General features: G+C 38.1%; 1 protein-coding gene across 1 annotated transcript in view; it reads right to left on the bottom strand.

Annotated features, from left to right (window-relative positions):
* Window positions 1–4,792: 4,792 nt before the first annotated feature.
* The window catches only part of metrnlb (meteorin like, glial cell differentiation regulator b), a 9,686-nt gene continuing 32 nt past the window's right edge, over window positions 4,793–14,446 (bottom strand). Inside the window, exons 1-4 of the mRNA XM_084388820.1 lie at window positions 14,255–14,446; window positions 10,173–10,558; window positions 7,379–7,438; window positions 4,793–5,940 (exon numbers count right to left, since the gene is read on the bottom strand). The exon at window positions 14,255–14,446 is cut by the window's right edge and continues 32 nt beyond it. Of these exons, the coding sequence (XP_084244946.1) occupies window positions 5,627–5,940; window positions 7,379–7,438; window positions 10,173–10,558; window positions 14,255–14,337 (843 nt within the window). The 5' untranslated portion in view covers window positions 14,338–14,446 and the 3' untranslated portion in view covers window positions 4,793–5,626. The remainder of the gene's footprint in view (window positions 5,941–7,378; window positions 7,439–10,172; window positions 10,559–14,254) is intronic.

Here is a 14,446-nt window from a genome sequence, read left to right as displayed (position 1 = left end):
CATAAATGTCCATTAAAGAAATCTGAAAATTGAATAAAGCCAGATTCAAAATTCATATTTTATTTTGTTGACATATTAGTCAAAAGTTTTTACAGAAGGGATTTGTATATCTCTTTTTATCGCTCCATAAATCAGAAAATAGTCTCAACAGCCAGAAAAAAAGAAAAAAAAAATGCATAAAATGTTGTAAATTACATATGAACCTTTGTAAAAACCTTCAGAATATAGATAAGAATAAAACTGTAAAGTTTGGTGTATGTAAGAGATTTCTGGCTCAGCGCAGGAGAAACGGGTTTAAAGACATAATGTAATTTGAAATCTACAGACGTAAACAGAAAAAGTCGAATAAAATAAACACTTAAAAGTATATTCTGATGCTTTCTTTCCACAAGTCTGAGAAACAACTCATTAGGAAAAGCCAAATAGGCCAAAATCTCAAATTGACCAGTGCATGAAAAAACAATGTTTTTGCTCTTACCTTAAGTCATAATTTAATAAATACCAATTTTATTTCAGAATCGTAATGACTCAACATTTTATGTCATAATTATTTCTGATTTACAAAATCATGTTTTGTTGTTATGTGGCAAAACTTGGCTTCCACGCATTACCTATATCATCCACCAGGGCGCGCTATATTCTAAGAGTAGAATTCTATTGCATGTAGTCGTGTTTAGCTTCTCATTGCTCAGCTCTTCTCCAGCTGACCACAGGCCACACATATGTTGCTGATGACCTGAGGTCTCACTGACCCCTGACAGCAGAGACTCTCCCTAATAAATGAAGCGCGTGTGCCGGAGGGAGTGTTGGGTGTCCGGCTCTGGGATGTGTGTCCGAGGTGTTGGGTGTCTGGAGGATCAGGATAGCGTGTGCAGGGCGCGTGTGCTTCACTCTGAGCAAAATACAGACACACACGAATATCGTTCCTAAAGGAGAGATCTCCAACTCCAATCAAACACACCTGAACAACACAGCAAAACCCCAAGTGTTAAATTAACAAGTCAAGTGATGATCCAGCATAACTGTGCGTTCAACTGTGGCGGTGAGCTCCGGCAAGGGCGGCAGCTTTTAATTGGTTTATTTCGTTAGCAAACATGTCACTATAATTGTTAAGCCCACATCTGGTACATGTGGATTCCACACTATGTTGCTGTCTGGGAAGCATGTCATCAATACAGAAAATATGCGAACAGTGCTCACTGCTCAGTTAAAGAACAGTTAATTGTACAGTTAAAACACAAACAATTAGTCGTGATGATTTTCCTGGCTTCCAGCAGAGACTCAGACAGAGAGAGAGGAAAGAGCGGAAAGAGCAGCGTTGTTAATAATAACCCGTCACACACACTCAGAGCCGTGTCTCAGTTATCTGTGCTTTCATTCCAGACGTGTTTGAGACAGCTGAGCGGGTGAAAGTCTTAAGACGACGAGCATTCGAGACATTCACACGGATCAGATGATAGTGCTGGACTCATGTGTTCACTCTGGCTGGAGATCAGCCCACTTCTGACTGGATACATTACGGGAAATCTCCGACAGATAGGGAGTTTTCAGAACTCTGAACAATGCTGGAGGAATACGGGATCAAATACAAAACAAAAGAACAACAACAACAAAAAACAATAGGTTTACTTGCTCTCTAATTGGGCTGAAAACAACGCTGATTTGTAACATACTGATTTGTAACAACGCTGATTTGTAACAACGCTGAGTTGTAACAACGCTAATTTGTAACATTACGCTAATTTGTAACAATAAGTTGATTTGTAACAACGCTGATTTGTAACAATGCTAATTTGTAACATTACGCTAATTTGTAACATTACGCTGATTTGTAACAATAATTATTTGTAACAACGCTGATTTGTAACAACGCTGAATTGTAACAACACTGGTTTGTAACATAACACTGATTTGTAACAATGCTAATTTGTAACATTATGCTAATTTGTAACAACGCTGATTTGTAACAATGCTAATTTGTAACAACACGCTAATTTGTAACATTAAGCTAATTTGTAACATAACGCTGATGTGTAACGATGAGTTGTAACAACGCTGATTTGTAACAACGGCAACGCTGATTTGGAACAACACTGATTTGTAACACAACACTGATTTGTAACAACGCTAATTTGTAACAACGCTGATTTGTAACAATAATGATTTGTAACATAATGCTGATTTGTATCAATGCTAATTTGTAGCATTACGCTAATTTGTAACAACGCTGATTTGTAACAATAATGATTTGTAACATAATGCTGATTTGTAACAACGCTAATTTATAACTACACTAATTTGTAACAATAATGATTTGTAACATAATGCTGATTTGTAACAATGCTAATTTGTAACATTAAGTTGATTTGTAACAACGCTGATTTGTAACAATGCTGATTTGTAACATTACACTAATTTGTAACATTACACTAATTTGTAACATAACGCTGATTTGTAACAACGCTGATTTGTAACAACGCTGAATTGTAACAGCACTGATTTGTAACAACGCTAATTTGTAACATTACACTAATTTGTAACAATGCTGATTTGTAACAATAATGATTTGTAACATAACGCTGATTTGTAACTGATGATTTGTAACAACACTGATTTGTAACATAACGCTGATTTGTAACAATGATTTGTAACATAACACTGATTTGTAACAACGCTTTGTAACATTACGCTAATTTGTAACAACGCTGATTTATAACAATAATGATTTGTAACATAATGCTGATTTGTATCAATGCTAATTTGTAACATTACGCTAATTTGTAACAATGCTGATTTGTAACAATGATTTGTAACATAATGCTGATCTGAAACAACGCTAATTTGTAACATTAAGTTGATTTGTAACAACGCTGATTTGTAACAACACTAATTTGTAACATAACGCTGATTTGTAACAATGGTGATTTGTAACAACGCTGATTTGTAACAACGGCAACGCTGATTTGGAACAATGCTGAATTGTAACAACACTGATTTGTAACAACGCTAATTTGTAACAACGCTGATTTGTAACAATAATGGTTTGTAACATAACGCTGATTTGTAACTGATGATTTGTAACACTGATTTGTAACAACGCTGATTTGTAACAATGATGATTTGTAACATAACACTGATTTGTAACAACACTGATTTGTAACATAACGCTGATTTGTAACAATGATGATTTGTAACATAACACTGATTTGTAACAACGCTGATTTGTAACATAACGTTGATTTGTAACAACACTGATTTGTAACAACAATTTGTAACACCGCTGATTTGTAACAATGATAATTTGTAACATTACGCTAATTTGTAAAATTAAGTTGATTTGTAACAACGCTGATTTGTAACATAACGCTGATTTGTAACAATGATGATTTGTAACATAATGCTGATTTGTAAAACAAACGCTGATTTGTAGCAATGCTGATTTGTAACAGCGCTGACTTGTAACATAACGTTGATTTGTAACATAATGATTGGTAGAAAACACTTATCCAGATATTACTAATCATCACTAGGGGTGTAGAAATGCACCAATCTGGCAATGACAAAACTGACTTTGTTTACTTGCATGTTCTAGAAGTTAAAGTGAATGATCGGTGCATGTTTTTCCAAATATATATATTTTTTTTAAGTTTGAGAGACCATTCAGTGCAATAAAATGAATGTCCAACATGTCAATAATTTAGGAGTTTATCCGTGGACTCATGCTGGAGTCACACACGGGTCCAACAATTCAACTTGGCAGTAATATGTGGAAAAAGAGTAAAGCACTGAAGAACAGTTCATATTTCACATGAAGAAACATTGTTTTCAGTGTCACACACGGTTAATGAGACTGGCAGTGCTGTGTAACGTTATTGTAAAATCTTAACTTATAATAGGCTAAAGGTGGTAAAAAGGTGAACACCATCGACAACATGAAACGGCATCTGCAATGTGTTCAGCTTTTGCAATGCAATGCTTTTCGTAGCGTTAGATTTTTTTTAGACAGAAATAAAGTTGGACAGATTTGTTCGGTTACTATTTCAGTGCCCATGTGGCCTTGGTTATGTTTGCAGAAATGAGTGGAAAAATCAGTTACATTTTATGACTATAAAATAATATTATTTCTTCAAAATAATAACCACTGATGAGATGCATCTTATAATGCCAAGGCATTTGTTAACCCAGCAAACACAGAAGGTTACTCTAATATAAGAGTTTCCCTCAAATGTCTGTCTCATTAAAGCGGATGTGTAGATATCAACGTTTAACCTGCTTTGACAGTAAGGGTTAGATGAATAAATGTTTTAATCCACTGATAGCAGTTGATCTGAAAGAGAAAAAAGACCAGAGTAAAAGACAGTTCACTTTTAACAGCGGATGCCATTGAAAACACGGCAAGTCTGTCCCTCACAGCCTCACTTTCATACCGTTTCGGCCTAGATCCGGTCCACATCTGGGCTGTGTAGAATCCAAGTGTACCAGATGTGGGCCGGAACTGGGCCGACACAATGTTCTGTCTAGGATGGTGCTGCTCTGAATAAGGTCTATAAATGGCGCTCGGGTAAGGGTGAGACACGGGCAGTGGAATGGAGAAAAAGAGCTCTCGAGACTTTGACTTATTTATAAATTGAGCGCTGTGTTTATATGGGAAAGTAACGTGGGATAGAAAAACTATTACACTGCACTATGACACCAGGCTTGTGTAGCTGGAAGCTGTCGCACGATAATTTGAAAATGTTGCAGTTTTCTCCACATTTGGGAAGATTAACAGAAAACACTCACATACAGGTTTCTATAAAGAGTGTTTTATTCCAGACTCATTCTGAGTCACAGGAACAGAAAAGGCAACTCAACAAACACACATACAGCACAAACACACACAAACGCACATGTGAACACACTCCAGACGTCAGTCAGAAGAATCGACCGCTCTATAACTATAAACAAAGCTTTTAAGAAAAGCACCGCCATCCTCTCGCAGCAGGCAAGAGCTCATGATACACACACACACACAAACACACACAGTGTTACGACACACTTTCTCTGTATCGGTTTCAGACGTATGAAATCAAGACAGAAAGCAAGAACAGCAACTTCAGGAGGATTCCTGACTGAGATCTGTCCATCTGGAACCACTGTAGATCCCATTCCCATCTCAGAAACCTGCCAGCAACACATCCAGGCCTGGGTTCACCCCAAAATCAACACAAATAAACAAGAAATCATATTCTGCATAAACAAAATTACAAAATTAAATTGTGACAATTATCATCGCATGACATAAATCCCCACTTTTTATAACAAAAATATGAACACATTATAATTATTATTTAGTACTGCAAATATATGTATAAATATTATTCTATTTAAATACTGTTAATATTTTAATATTATTATTATTGCCTAATAATAACTTTTTATGAAATATTTATACATAATTGCAGTACTGAAAATAATAAATTACAAATTAATCAAAATAAAACATAATTAAAAAAGTAAAACATCTGGATGCAGTGCAGTGCTGAGAATGTGTTTTGTAAAATAAACTGTTTAAATATGATTTCTCTTGATTTTGGGGTGAAATGTTTCCGCGGACATGTTTCCCTGATCTTGCAGTGTGTGTGTCTCAGTCTGTGTGTACGTGGCAGGGGTTGGTTCCCGCGCGGAGAGCGGAGCGGTACAGTGTGCTGAAGTGTGTGTAAAGCGGAGCACACGTGACCCAGGGCTCTCCGAAGCGCAGGTGTCCTGTGAAGAGGAACTCCTCCTGTCCCGCGCGCGGCTCACAGCGCGCCGGCATCTTCACTCGCCCCGTCCAGCGCCCGCGCACCGACACGAACACACCGCTCTTCTGGCGATACACACGACTCAACCACAGCAGCACAGACACCTGACCTTCATCATCATCATCATCCTCCACATGATGAATCCTGCCGCGCACCGCTGACACACACACACACACACACACACAGCATTAACTACACAATGTTTTCATCATCTGAAACATGCACCACTTATATGTGACCCTGGATCACAAAACCAGTCACATGTCGCACGGGTATATTTGTGACAATAGCCAACAATACATTGTTTGGGTCAAAATTATCCATTTTTCTTTTATGCCAAAAATCATTAGGATATTAAGTAAAGATCATGTTCCATGAAGATATTTTGAAAATATCCTACTGTAAATATATTAAATTTTTTATTTTTGTCAGTGGATGCAGCAATATCGCGAACATAAATGAACAACTTTAAAGGAGATTTTCTCAATATTTCGATTTTTTTGCACCCTCAGATTCCAGATTTACAATAGTTGTATCTCAACCAAATATTGGTATATCATAACAAACTATACATCAATGGAAAGCTTATTTATTCAGCAAAACTTGACCCTTCTGACTGGTTTTGTGGTCCAGGGTCACATGTTGTAAATTTGCTTATATTATGCATTTAATGTCACGCATGCAAAACATTTATATTCAAGTTTATTGTGTGTAACGCATTTTCCAGACACTGGTAGTTTAATTTTACAACTATAAAATAAACTTCTCAGAATGTTGCCGTAAGTGTTTTTATAATATTACAAAAACAGCTTTTTGTAATGTTTTTTTTTCAGTTTCGGCTAGTGATAATGAACGCCACTGTCATTTATGTTTGTTTTATACTTGTAGTTTTCATTCCTGTTCTGAACATTGTTCAATTTAAAGGATTTGTTGTAAAGTGAGAGAAACTAAAATACATGTTTACAGCGTTTCAAATAATAAAAAATAAAAAATCATTTTTTATTTACTTACTGGTATTTTACATTATTTATCAATGCAATAATAAAATGAGACTTTTATATACCAATGCGAATGATCTGTTATTTTTCTCACAACAACGACATTTTGACCAGGCGTGACTTCCCTGCTAACACAAATACGTTCAAAGAATGTTTTGCTAATGTTCCTATTAAGTTTTCAAAACTTTCTCTGAATGTTAAAAATGTCCAAAAATGTTAAAAACGTTTTTTTCTTGGTTATTTGAACGTTGCGTGAACATTCCAATTTATCATCTTCAAACATTATGGAAAAGTTACTTTGGAATGTTCTCTGAAACAAGTAGTAACATTTAAAAAAAAAAAAGTTAGATAAACATCCAACTAAAATGTTTCAGAAAAAAAAGCTGCATTATTGATGTATAAATAATGTTTTGTGCTAAAACATTGTTAAAGACCAGATAACTTTGAACAAACGTTCTATTAACGTTACTGGAAAAACATTTGTTCTTAACCAGAATGTCAGTCAAAGTTCCTTTTGCCGTCAGGTGCAACTTATGCTCTGGAAAATGCGGTAAATTATGACATCTCAGGAGAATAATATGGTAAATAGTCTCTTACCAAAGTCGCTGGTGCAGAGCGCCATGAGCAGCTGGTCATCAGTGCAGGGTCTGCATGCAGCTGTAACACACACACACACACCTTACATTAGTGTGACACACTTCCTCCTCAGACACGTCTGCGTCACACACACACTCCAGCTGTGCCTGAGCTCCTGTGACCTCTGACCTTTGCCCTCTGACCCCGTCTAGATAGTGTTATCATCATTATAATCATCAAACCCAGGGGTCTCGACTGAGTGATAACACACAGGGCTGTGACACAAACAGATGTGCATTTAAAAAGGCTTTTAAGCTTGAATTGTAAATAATAAACATAAAAAATTCGGTTCTGGGAACCAAAATGATTCCTCAAAACAAATGCATAAAAAATTATATTATATTTTTTTAAAGATGCACAGTTTAACGTTACAGTAGCATTAATGTGGTTTAATGACTATATCATTTATTACAAAACTGTTGCAACAGCTGTCATGTTTCGAGCAAGTGAGTCAGATGTTCAGACGAATCACATCTGATGATTCAAACGAATCAGGAATGAATCAAACTACAGTGGTTGCGCTGCATGTTTGCCTTTGAATGTTCTCACAAAGACAATATGATGGAGAGACATTGTCTATGTATCGTCTCTTCTCATCACAATCTGTTAAGACTCACACTCTTGAGCATCATGTAAATGTAAAGCGTTTCCTTCGGATTCGCCTTTAGGACAAAAGCATTTGTGAAAGTAAATGTAAATGATTTAACACATAAAAGCTCATTCAGACACACTGAGACGGCTCTTTCAACACTTCCTCCCCCACTCGCACTGATCACACAGACCTCAGATCAGCTGTTCAGCCAAACATTACAACACTCACATCTCACAGAAGCTTCCTCTAATCAGAGGGTTCAACTCCCATTTGGTTAGTTTGGTGGAAAATAATAAAGTAATGTTCCTTAAAGGTTTTATTTTTACAATGATAAAAAAATAACTTTTTTTATTTACAGGTATTTTAAATTTGTGACTTGTACACCGGTGTGAGTTATCTGTGTTATTTTTGTGTGACTTTTCAGCTCACAGGAATATAATGTTTTGCTAAAGTTATGAAAACGTCATTTCTGAACGCTCTCTGAACATTATGGGAACGTTAACCTTCGCCTAATGTTAGTATTTGCTTCCCATTTGTGTTTTTTTTGTGTGTGTTTTTTTTGGGGGAAACCATATAATAATGGTATGAACAAAGGTATGATTTTTTTTAATAAAAAAAATTTTTTGACAACTTGCGCAAAATATATGACACATTACATTCTCAAATGGTTGAAAATGACACACAAAAAAAGTTTTTGTAATGGTTATTTTTAGGTTTTAGATTTATATTGTTAAATAACTTTTTACAGAAAATTATCTAATGATTATTTTTAGGTTTTATTTATAAACCTTAATTGTTCAATATAAATTGCAAAATAGGTTAGATTAAAATTAAAATTTACACAATTTTTGAGCGCTGCAGACTTTAGTTCAATTGAACCAAAAAAAAAAATTTAATAATTGTATAGCCATATGATGAAAAGATTTTAATTTGTTCAGAGATTTGAGTCATATTGACCGCTTTCTGGTATTTTTTGCCCTTTTGGAGCTTGAGCATGTATAAATCAGGGTCAACTTTCATTGCTCAAGATATTCCTAAAAAAAAACTCTTTTCACACACACACACACACACACACACACACACATGCACAGTGAGTGAGACCAGCAGGTGAGGAGCTCAGGACACCTCAGGACTTACATGTTTATAAAGACAAACCCTCTGGGAACGTTGTGCGGGAAACAGGGAAAAGAGAGGGGGAAGGGAAGCGGAGGAAAGACTTATGGATTCTGGACGGAACACCAGGTAGCTGCGCAGCTAACACTAACATGTTTCGCTAACGGTCCCATTGAGTTAAGAAAACATCGGTTACGAATGTTCTTGAAAGTTAAGGGAACATTCCATTTGGAACATTATTAGAATTTTTGAAACAAGTAGTAACATTTTTACGTTTTCAGAACATTATTCCAGACTTTAAACGAACATTCTATTAATGTTACTGGAAGAACGTTGTGAGAACATTCCCTGTTAGGCGGACGGGATATTGGGATATTTGAGCATTCAGACTGTGATCCTCTACAGACAGCTGTGTGTTATACGATTATAAATCCCTCCTGAAAGCGTTCACCTCGTCTCTCCTGAACTGCAGCTTTGATGTGAAACTAGCCGCTGCGAGTGGACTGTGATTGACAGCTCTACAGTCTGCTTGACCCCACACACCTCTTGATTACACTGTTTATTATCTTCTGTCAGGCTGAACATGGAGCGTCGGGGGGGCGATGTTCTGTCTGGGCTTCAGGTTTAACAGGGTCATTTATTACCTCTCTAAACCAGTCTTTCATGAGAATGACGGCCATTTGACAGTGTTGTTATTCGATCCCCAACTCTCTCTCTCTCTCTCTGTCTATCTGTCTCTCTCTCTCTCTCTCTCTCTGTCTATCTGTCTCTCTCTGTCTATCTCTCTCTCTGTCTCTCTCTCTCGCACAAATATTCCTGAAGACACTAAGGCTGTCATACACTGAATACTTACAATATATAATATTATTTTATTATACATTTTTAATATAACTCCGATTGTATTTGTCTGAAAGAAGAATGTCACATACACCTAGGATGACTTCAGGGTGAGTAAAGGCTAGTAGGCAGAACCTGCCGTTCCTGCCGAACCTTCCCGGCAGAACCTTTTCCGTTGTTCTCCAGATTTTGTGTCGGATGTGTGAGCTGTACCTGCAGGCGAGTAGGGCCGGTCTCCTGGCGTCTGCGTGGGGATCAGCTGATACTGAAAGGCGGTGACCCTGCGGCTGATGTCCCGGCGCGCGGACGCCTCCACGAACAGCGCCCCCTCCTGGAGGCCGAAGCAGCGCACGACCCCGGCGGCCTGCTCCTCCTCCGACAGCAGCGCCCGCAGCTCCCCGGCCCGCTCCAGAAACAGCGTGGCCCCGCGCGAGTCCCTCCGGGGCTTCACGCAGGCGAGGAGGAGTGTGGAGGACGGCAGGTTGGGGCGCAGGTTCACGATCACGGCTCCTGTGGGATAGAGCCACTCCAGAGAGCCTTCGGCACAGCGCAGGTACACCTGCTCCACGTCCCGCGCGTGAGACTCGTGCGTCAGCCCGCTGAAGACACACAACACAAGAGTTAACAGCTTGTCAACTACACACTTGCCAACCCTTCTGTGTTCCTCTACAATTTAAGGCCCTGTTTACACCTGGAGCCCTATTTTTAAGGATATAAGCGTATGGTCTAAAGCGTGTGTAATAAGCAGAGTGTACGCACATTACTAACATGCTGTTAACATTTTTGGCTCAGTCTATTTCAGGTCCTCAAAACAGCAACGCTCCAACAAGGCGCCTGAACACACACCTGGTTTTCAGACCAGCAGCCCATGGGCGCAAATGCATTTGCTATTTAAACAACGCGGCGCAGGGCATTAAAATGATAACTGCGTCGGGCTGAAACTAGCAAAACACTTGTGTCACACTTGGTGTACGAAAGGACCCATTGTGTTAAGATGCTTTGGTCGATTGGATCACAAGTGGACAACACTGAATACAAGTGTAAACTGTGTCTGAAACTTTTTAAGCTTGTCCACTTTCGACCACTTCAAAACACATTGCAACGGGATTGCTTTCGTAGTGTAAACGTGGTCGAATGTGTTTAAACGGCCACAAAAGACCGTCTACTCTCCGTCTACTGACCTAATGAGTAAACATTATGGGAAGAGCTCTTCGTCGGCGGAAGACACAAGTTTGGTTTGAAGATGAAAAATGTACCAAACACAATGTTCTCTCACCATTCCTGATTTCTAACACACACTCACAGCGTTCGGCTGGTCTTGCGTCTATCAGAGCAGAAACTAAAGCTGATGCTCTCCGTGTTTTTCCATCGTCTCTGGTCGTGTTCATATGTAAACAGGGTTTGAAATTAACCTTTTCACTCACCGGGCCAATTTGGCTACTAAATTTGGAAGTTACCGGTCATTAGCCAAAAAAAAAAAAAAGGCTTATATATGATCAAATTTGGATTTCATACATTCATTTTTTATTCAAACTAAATCCTGTCATCCAGCATCTCTTCCCTTCCTCTTTCATCCTCATCCTTCCCACCAAAAATTTAAGGTGGACAGACCAACACAGTACAAAGAACATCAAAATAATGTAGGATGTTGGAAAATAACTGTCGTTTTGTGTCAACCAAATGCTTTTTAATCTTCGCTATTGCTTCAATGCAAATGAACAAGCGCGCTGTTATTTGTTGCGTAGTGACGTGTGTGTTCAAGTAAGCCATATATGAGCAGATTCTGCACAATACGCTGTATTTAAAATATCACGATGACTCACGAGTTGAGTATTTGCTCTAAATCCGGGCAGATTTGGCTTACACGAACTTCCCCAGCAAAGTGAGTAAACATAGTGAGTAACACGCCAAATTGGCTCGGGATTTGACAGCGTTATCCGCCACAGTTGATTTTTACCCATATTTGGCATGTGTTCATTTCAAACCATGTATGTAAATTGCGTGATTTTATTTCATCCATTAGATCAGAAAAGTACACATTTACCTGCCCATAGACCCTCCCCTCAAAGAAATCAGGACAGAAGTGGTTGAAAGTGGACAAAAGAGACGTATTAAAACACCAGGTGTAAACGGGTATGTGTTTCTGTCGTCTACTTGTGATCCGATCGATCAAAACGCATCTTAATACCAGGAGTAAACAGGGCCTTAGTTGTGTCTTGCTCCTCATTCGACACAGAGGTTCTCGTTTGTCAAATGACGCATAAATCTGAGGGCTTGACAAATTGGGATTCGTGTTCAACCATGACCACCTCCTCATCTCCAAGAGCCTTCAGAAACATGAGGAGAGATCGGATGTCGAAACTGTGGGATTTTGAGTCAACCTGAAGTCTCTGAAAAAGCGTATGGTAGGAGACGATGGGTAATGTGCACATGAAAGATATCACAAGCTGTCATCCAGATGGGACATTTTCGTTTTCCCCGCCACAGCGCTTTCAAGTGGTTGTGGTCGGCATATTTAGGGATGATTACAGTGTGTCTGTTTCAGCTGAGATTTACACTCTACACCAGGTGAAAAGCACGACTTCTCTGACAGATTATGACCTCAAAAACAACTTTTAAAAAGCAGGATTCAACGTCCCATTTATCCAAACTCAAGCGTCTAAACAACGATCGACTGATTCTAAAACACAGATTAATGGTATTCCTGTATTTCCACCAAATATGGAGGGTTTGGATCAACACGAGGGCGAGTAGATGACGAAACTTCACATCTACAGCTGGGGTTCATGACTTGGCATTATAATTAAACTGACAGGGTTTGGTTTCTACTGAAATCAGTGCCAAATGTCCTCCAGAGAAAAAGAGCCGAGTCCCGCACACATGACCCCGAAATTCATCTGGCTTGCTTTTAATTAACGTTATTAAATCATTTTCTGGAGTCCATTAAGTCGCGGAGCGTATAATAGAGGCCAGATTCGCGCGCGGTCTGATTCAAAGAGATAAATGAAGGAGTTGAAAGGAAAGGAAAAGTGTGAGTCAGCTACTTAAACCAGAGCACTAAAGTCAATGGAGAGAGAGAGGGAGAGAGAGACATACACACAGAGAGAGAGAGAGAGAGAGAGAGAGAGAGAGAGAGAGAGAGAGAGAGAGAGAGAGAGAGAGAATTTGAATTTCAAAAACCCTTTATTACAAGTTTTAAAACATTGTCCAGTCAAACACACTGTTAAACAAGAATTAGAACAGAAAAGGCTAAATTATCTTAAGAGGAATGCAAAATGCAGGTTGTCATTAATAATCTCACACAATGCACCTTATTGCACCAAATCAAATAAAAAAGAAACACGATCATTCATGGCTTGAAATACCAAAAATCAATTAAAATTCTAGATTTCACTGAATTGAGAAACGCTGCCTCTAAATTATAACTTGTGTTTCGTTCAATTTTATGTTTCCTAGCATTATAAATTGCTATTTTAGCTTGGCTTAGCAAAAAAATCATAAATTGACACCGAAATCTATGTCTCCGAAAGTATTTAAAACCACAAATAAAAACTATTAAAAAAATAAAATAAAAGTTTCACCAAAACTTTAGTCTTTAACATTGCACAAATGCATGGAACACAGTTTCTCTCTGCAAACAACTTTATCGTTTTAGCGCTGATCAGATTCATTCTAGTGAGTCGATTCATTCGAACGGTTCTTTTAAAATCAGAATAAGACTTTCAACTAGTTAAATACCGCTGTTTAGATTCTCTCTGGTGAGTAGATTGTACCAGATGCGATTTTATGATTCATACATGTTAACCTCTCCACGATTTAAACCCCAAACAAAGTTCAAATCCAAGCGAGTAAGTAACAATTCACGCTCAAAATCCGAATCGTTTCTGGTTTATAAGAACAACGATTACAATGATTCGTGAATCAGAGTATGTGTCAGCGCATGCAGTGTAAGGGCATGTCCGGACCTTCCCCATCGCATTTCAGTGTTTCATTATTTAAACCTATTATACACAGGTCTTAGCAGTTATATTACCAGTTTTAAAATGTAGAAACTCGATGCCTGCACACATTTCTAAAACAAAAGAGATATAGTCCACTAAAATGAAGGAAATTGTTGCAATACAATCGAGTCACGCGTGAATTCATGACAGAATAAGACTTGCTTTTAATGAGCAGTTTATTTTGTACGCAGTTTCTCTGGACAGAAATAAAGATAACATTTTATTGCAACATTTGTTTTTCATATTACAACTTTTATAAAGTTCTAAAACGTTGCACGAATGTAAAAGGCTCACCTTCCTGTCCAGTTGCACTGATCGCTGGAGTATTGAGCACATCCACACAGGACTAGAGCTGACAGAAGAATGAATAAAAACATCCTCCAAAACCCCAACAATCTGCTTCAGTCTGTAGAAACACACAATCCACCGCCGCTCTGGATCATTTAAAACCCTACATGACCGAATCACGATCAGACATCAGAGATG

This window comes from Rutilus rutilus (assembly GCF_951802725.1).
Source record: "Rutilus rutilus genome assembly, chromosome: 2".
Classification (NCBI taxonomy): Eukaryota; Metazoa; Chordata; class Actinopteri; order Cypriniformes; family Leuciscidae; genus Rutilus; species Rutilus rutilus.
This window is presented reverse-complemented; position numbering and strand designations above follow the sequence as displayed.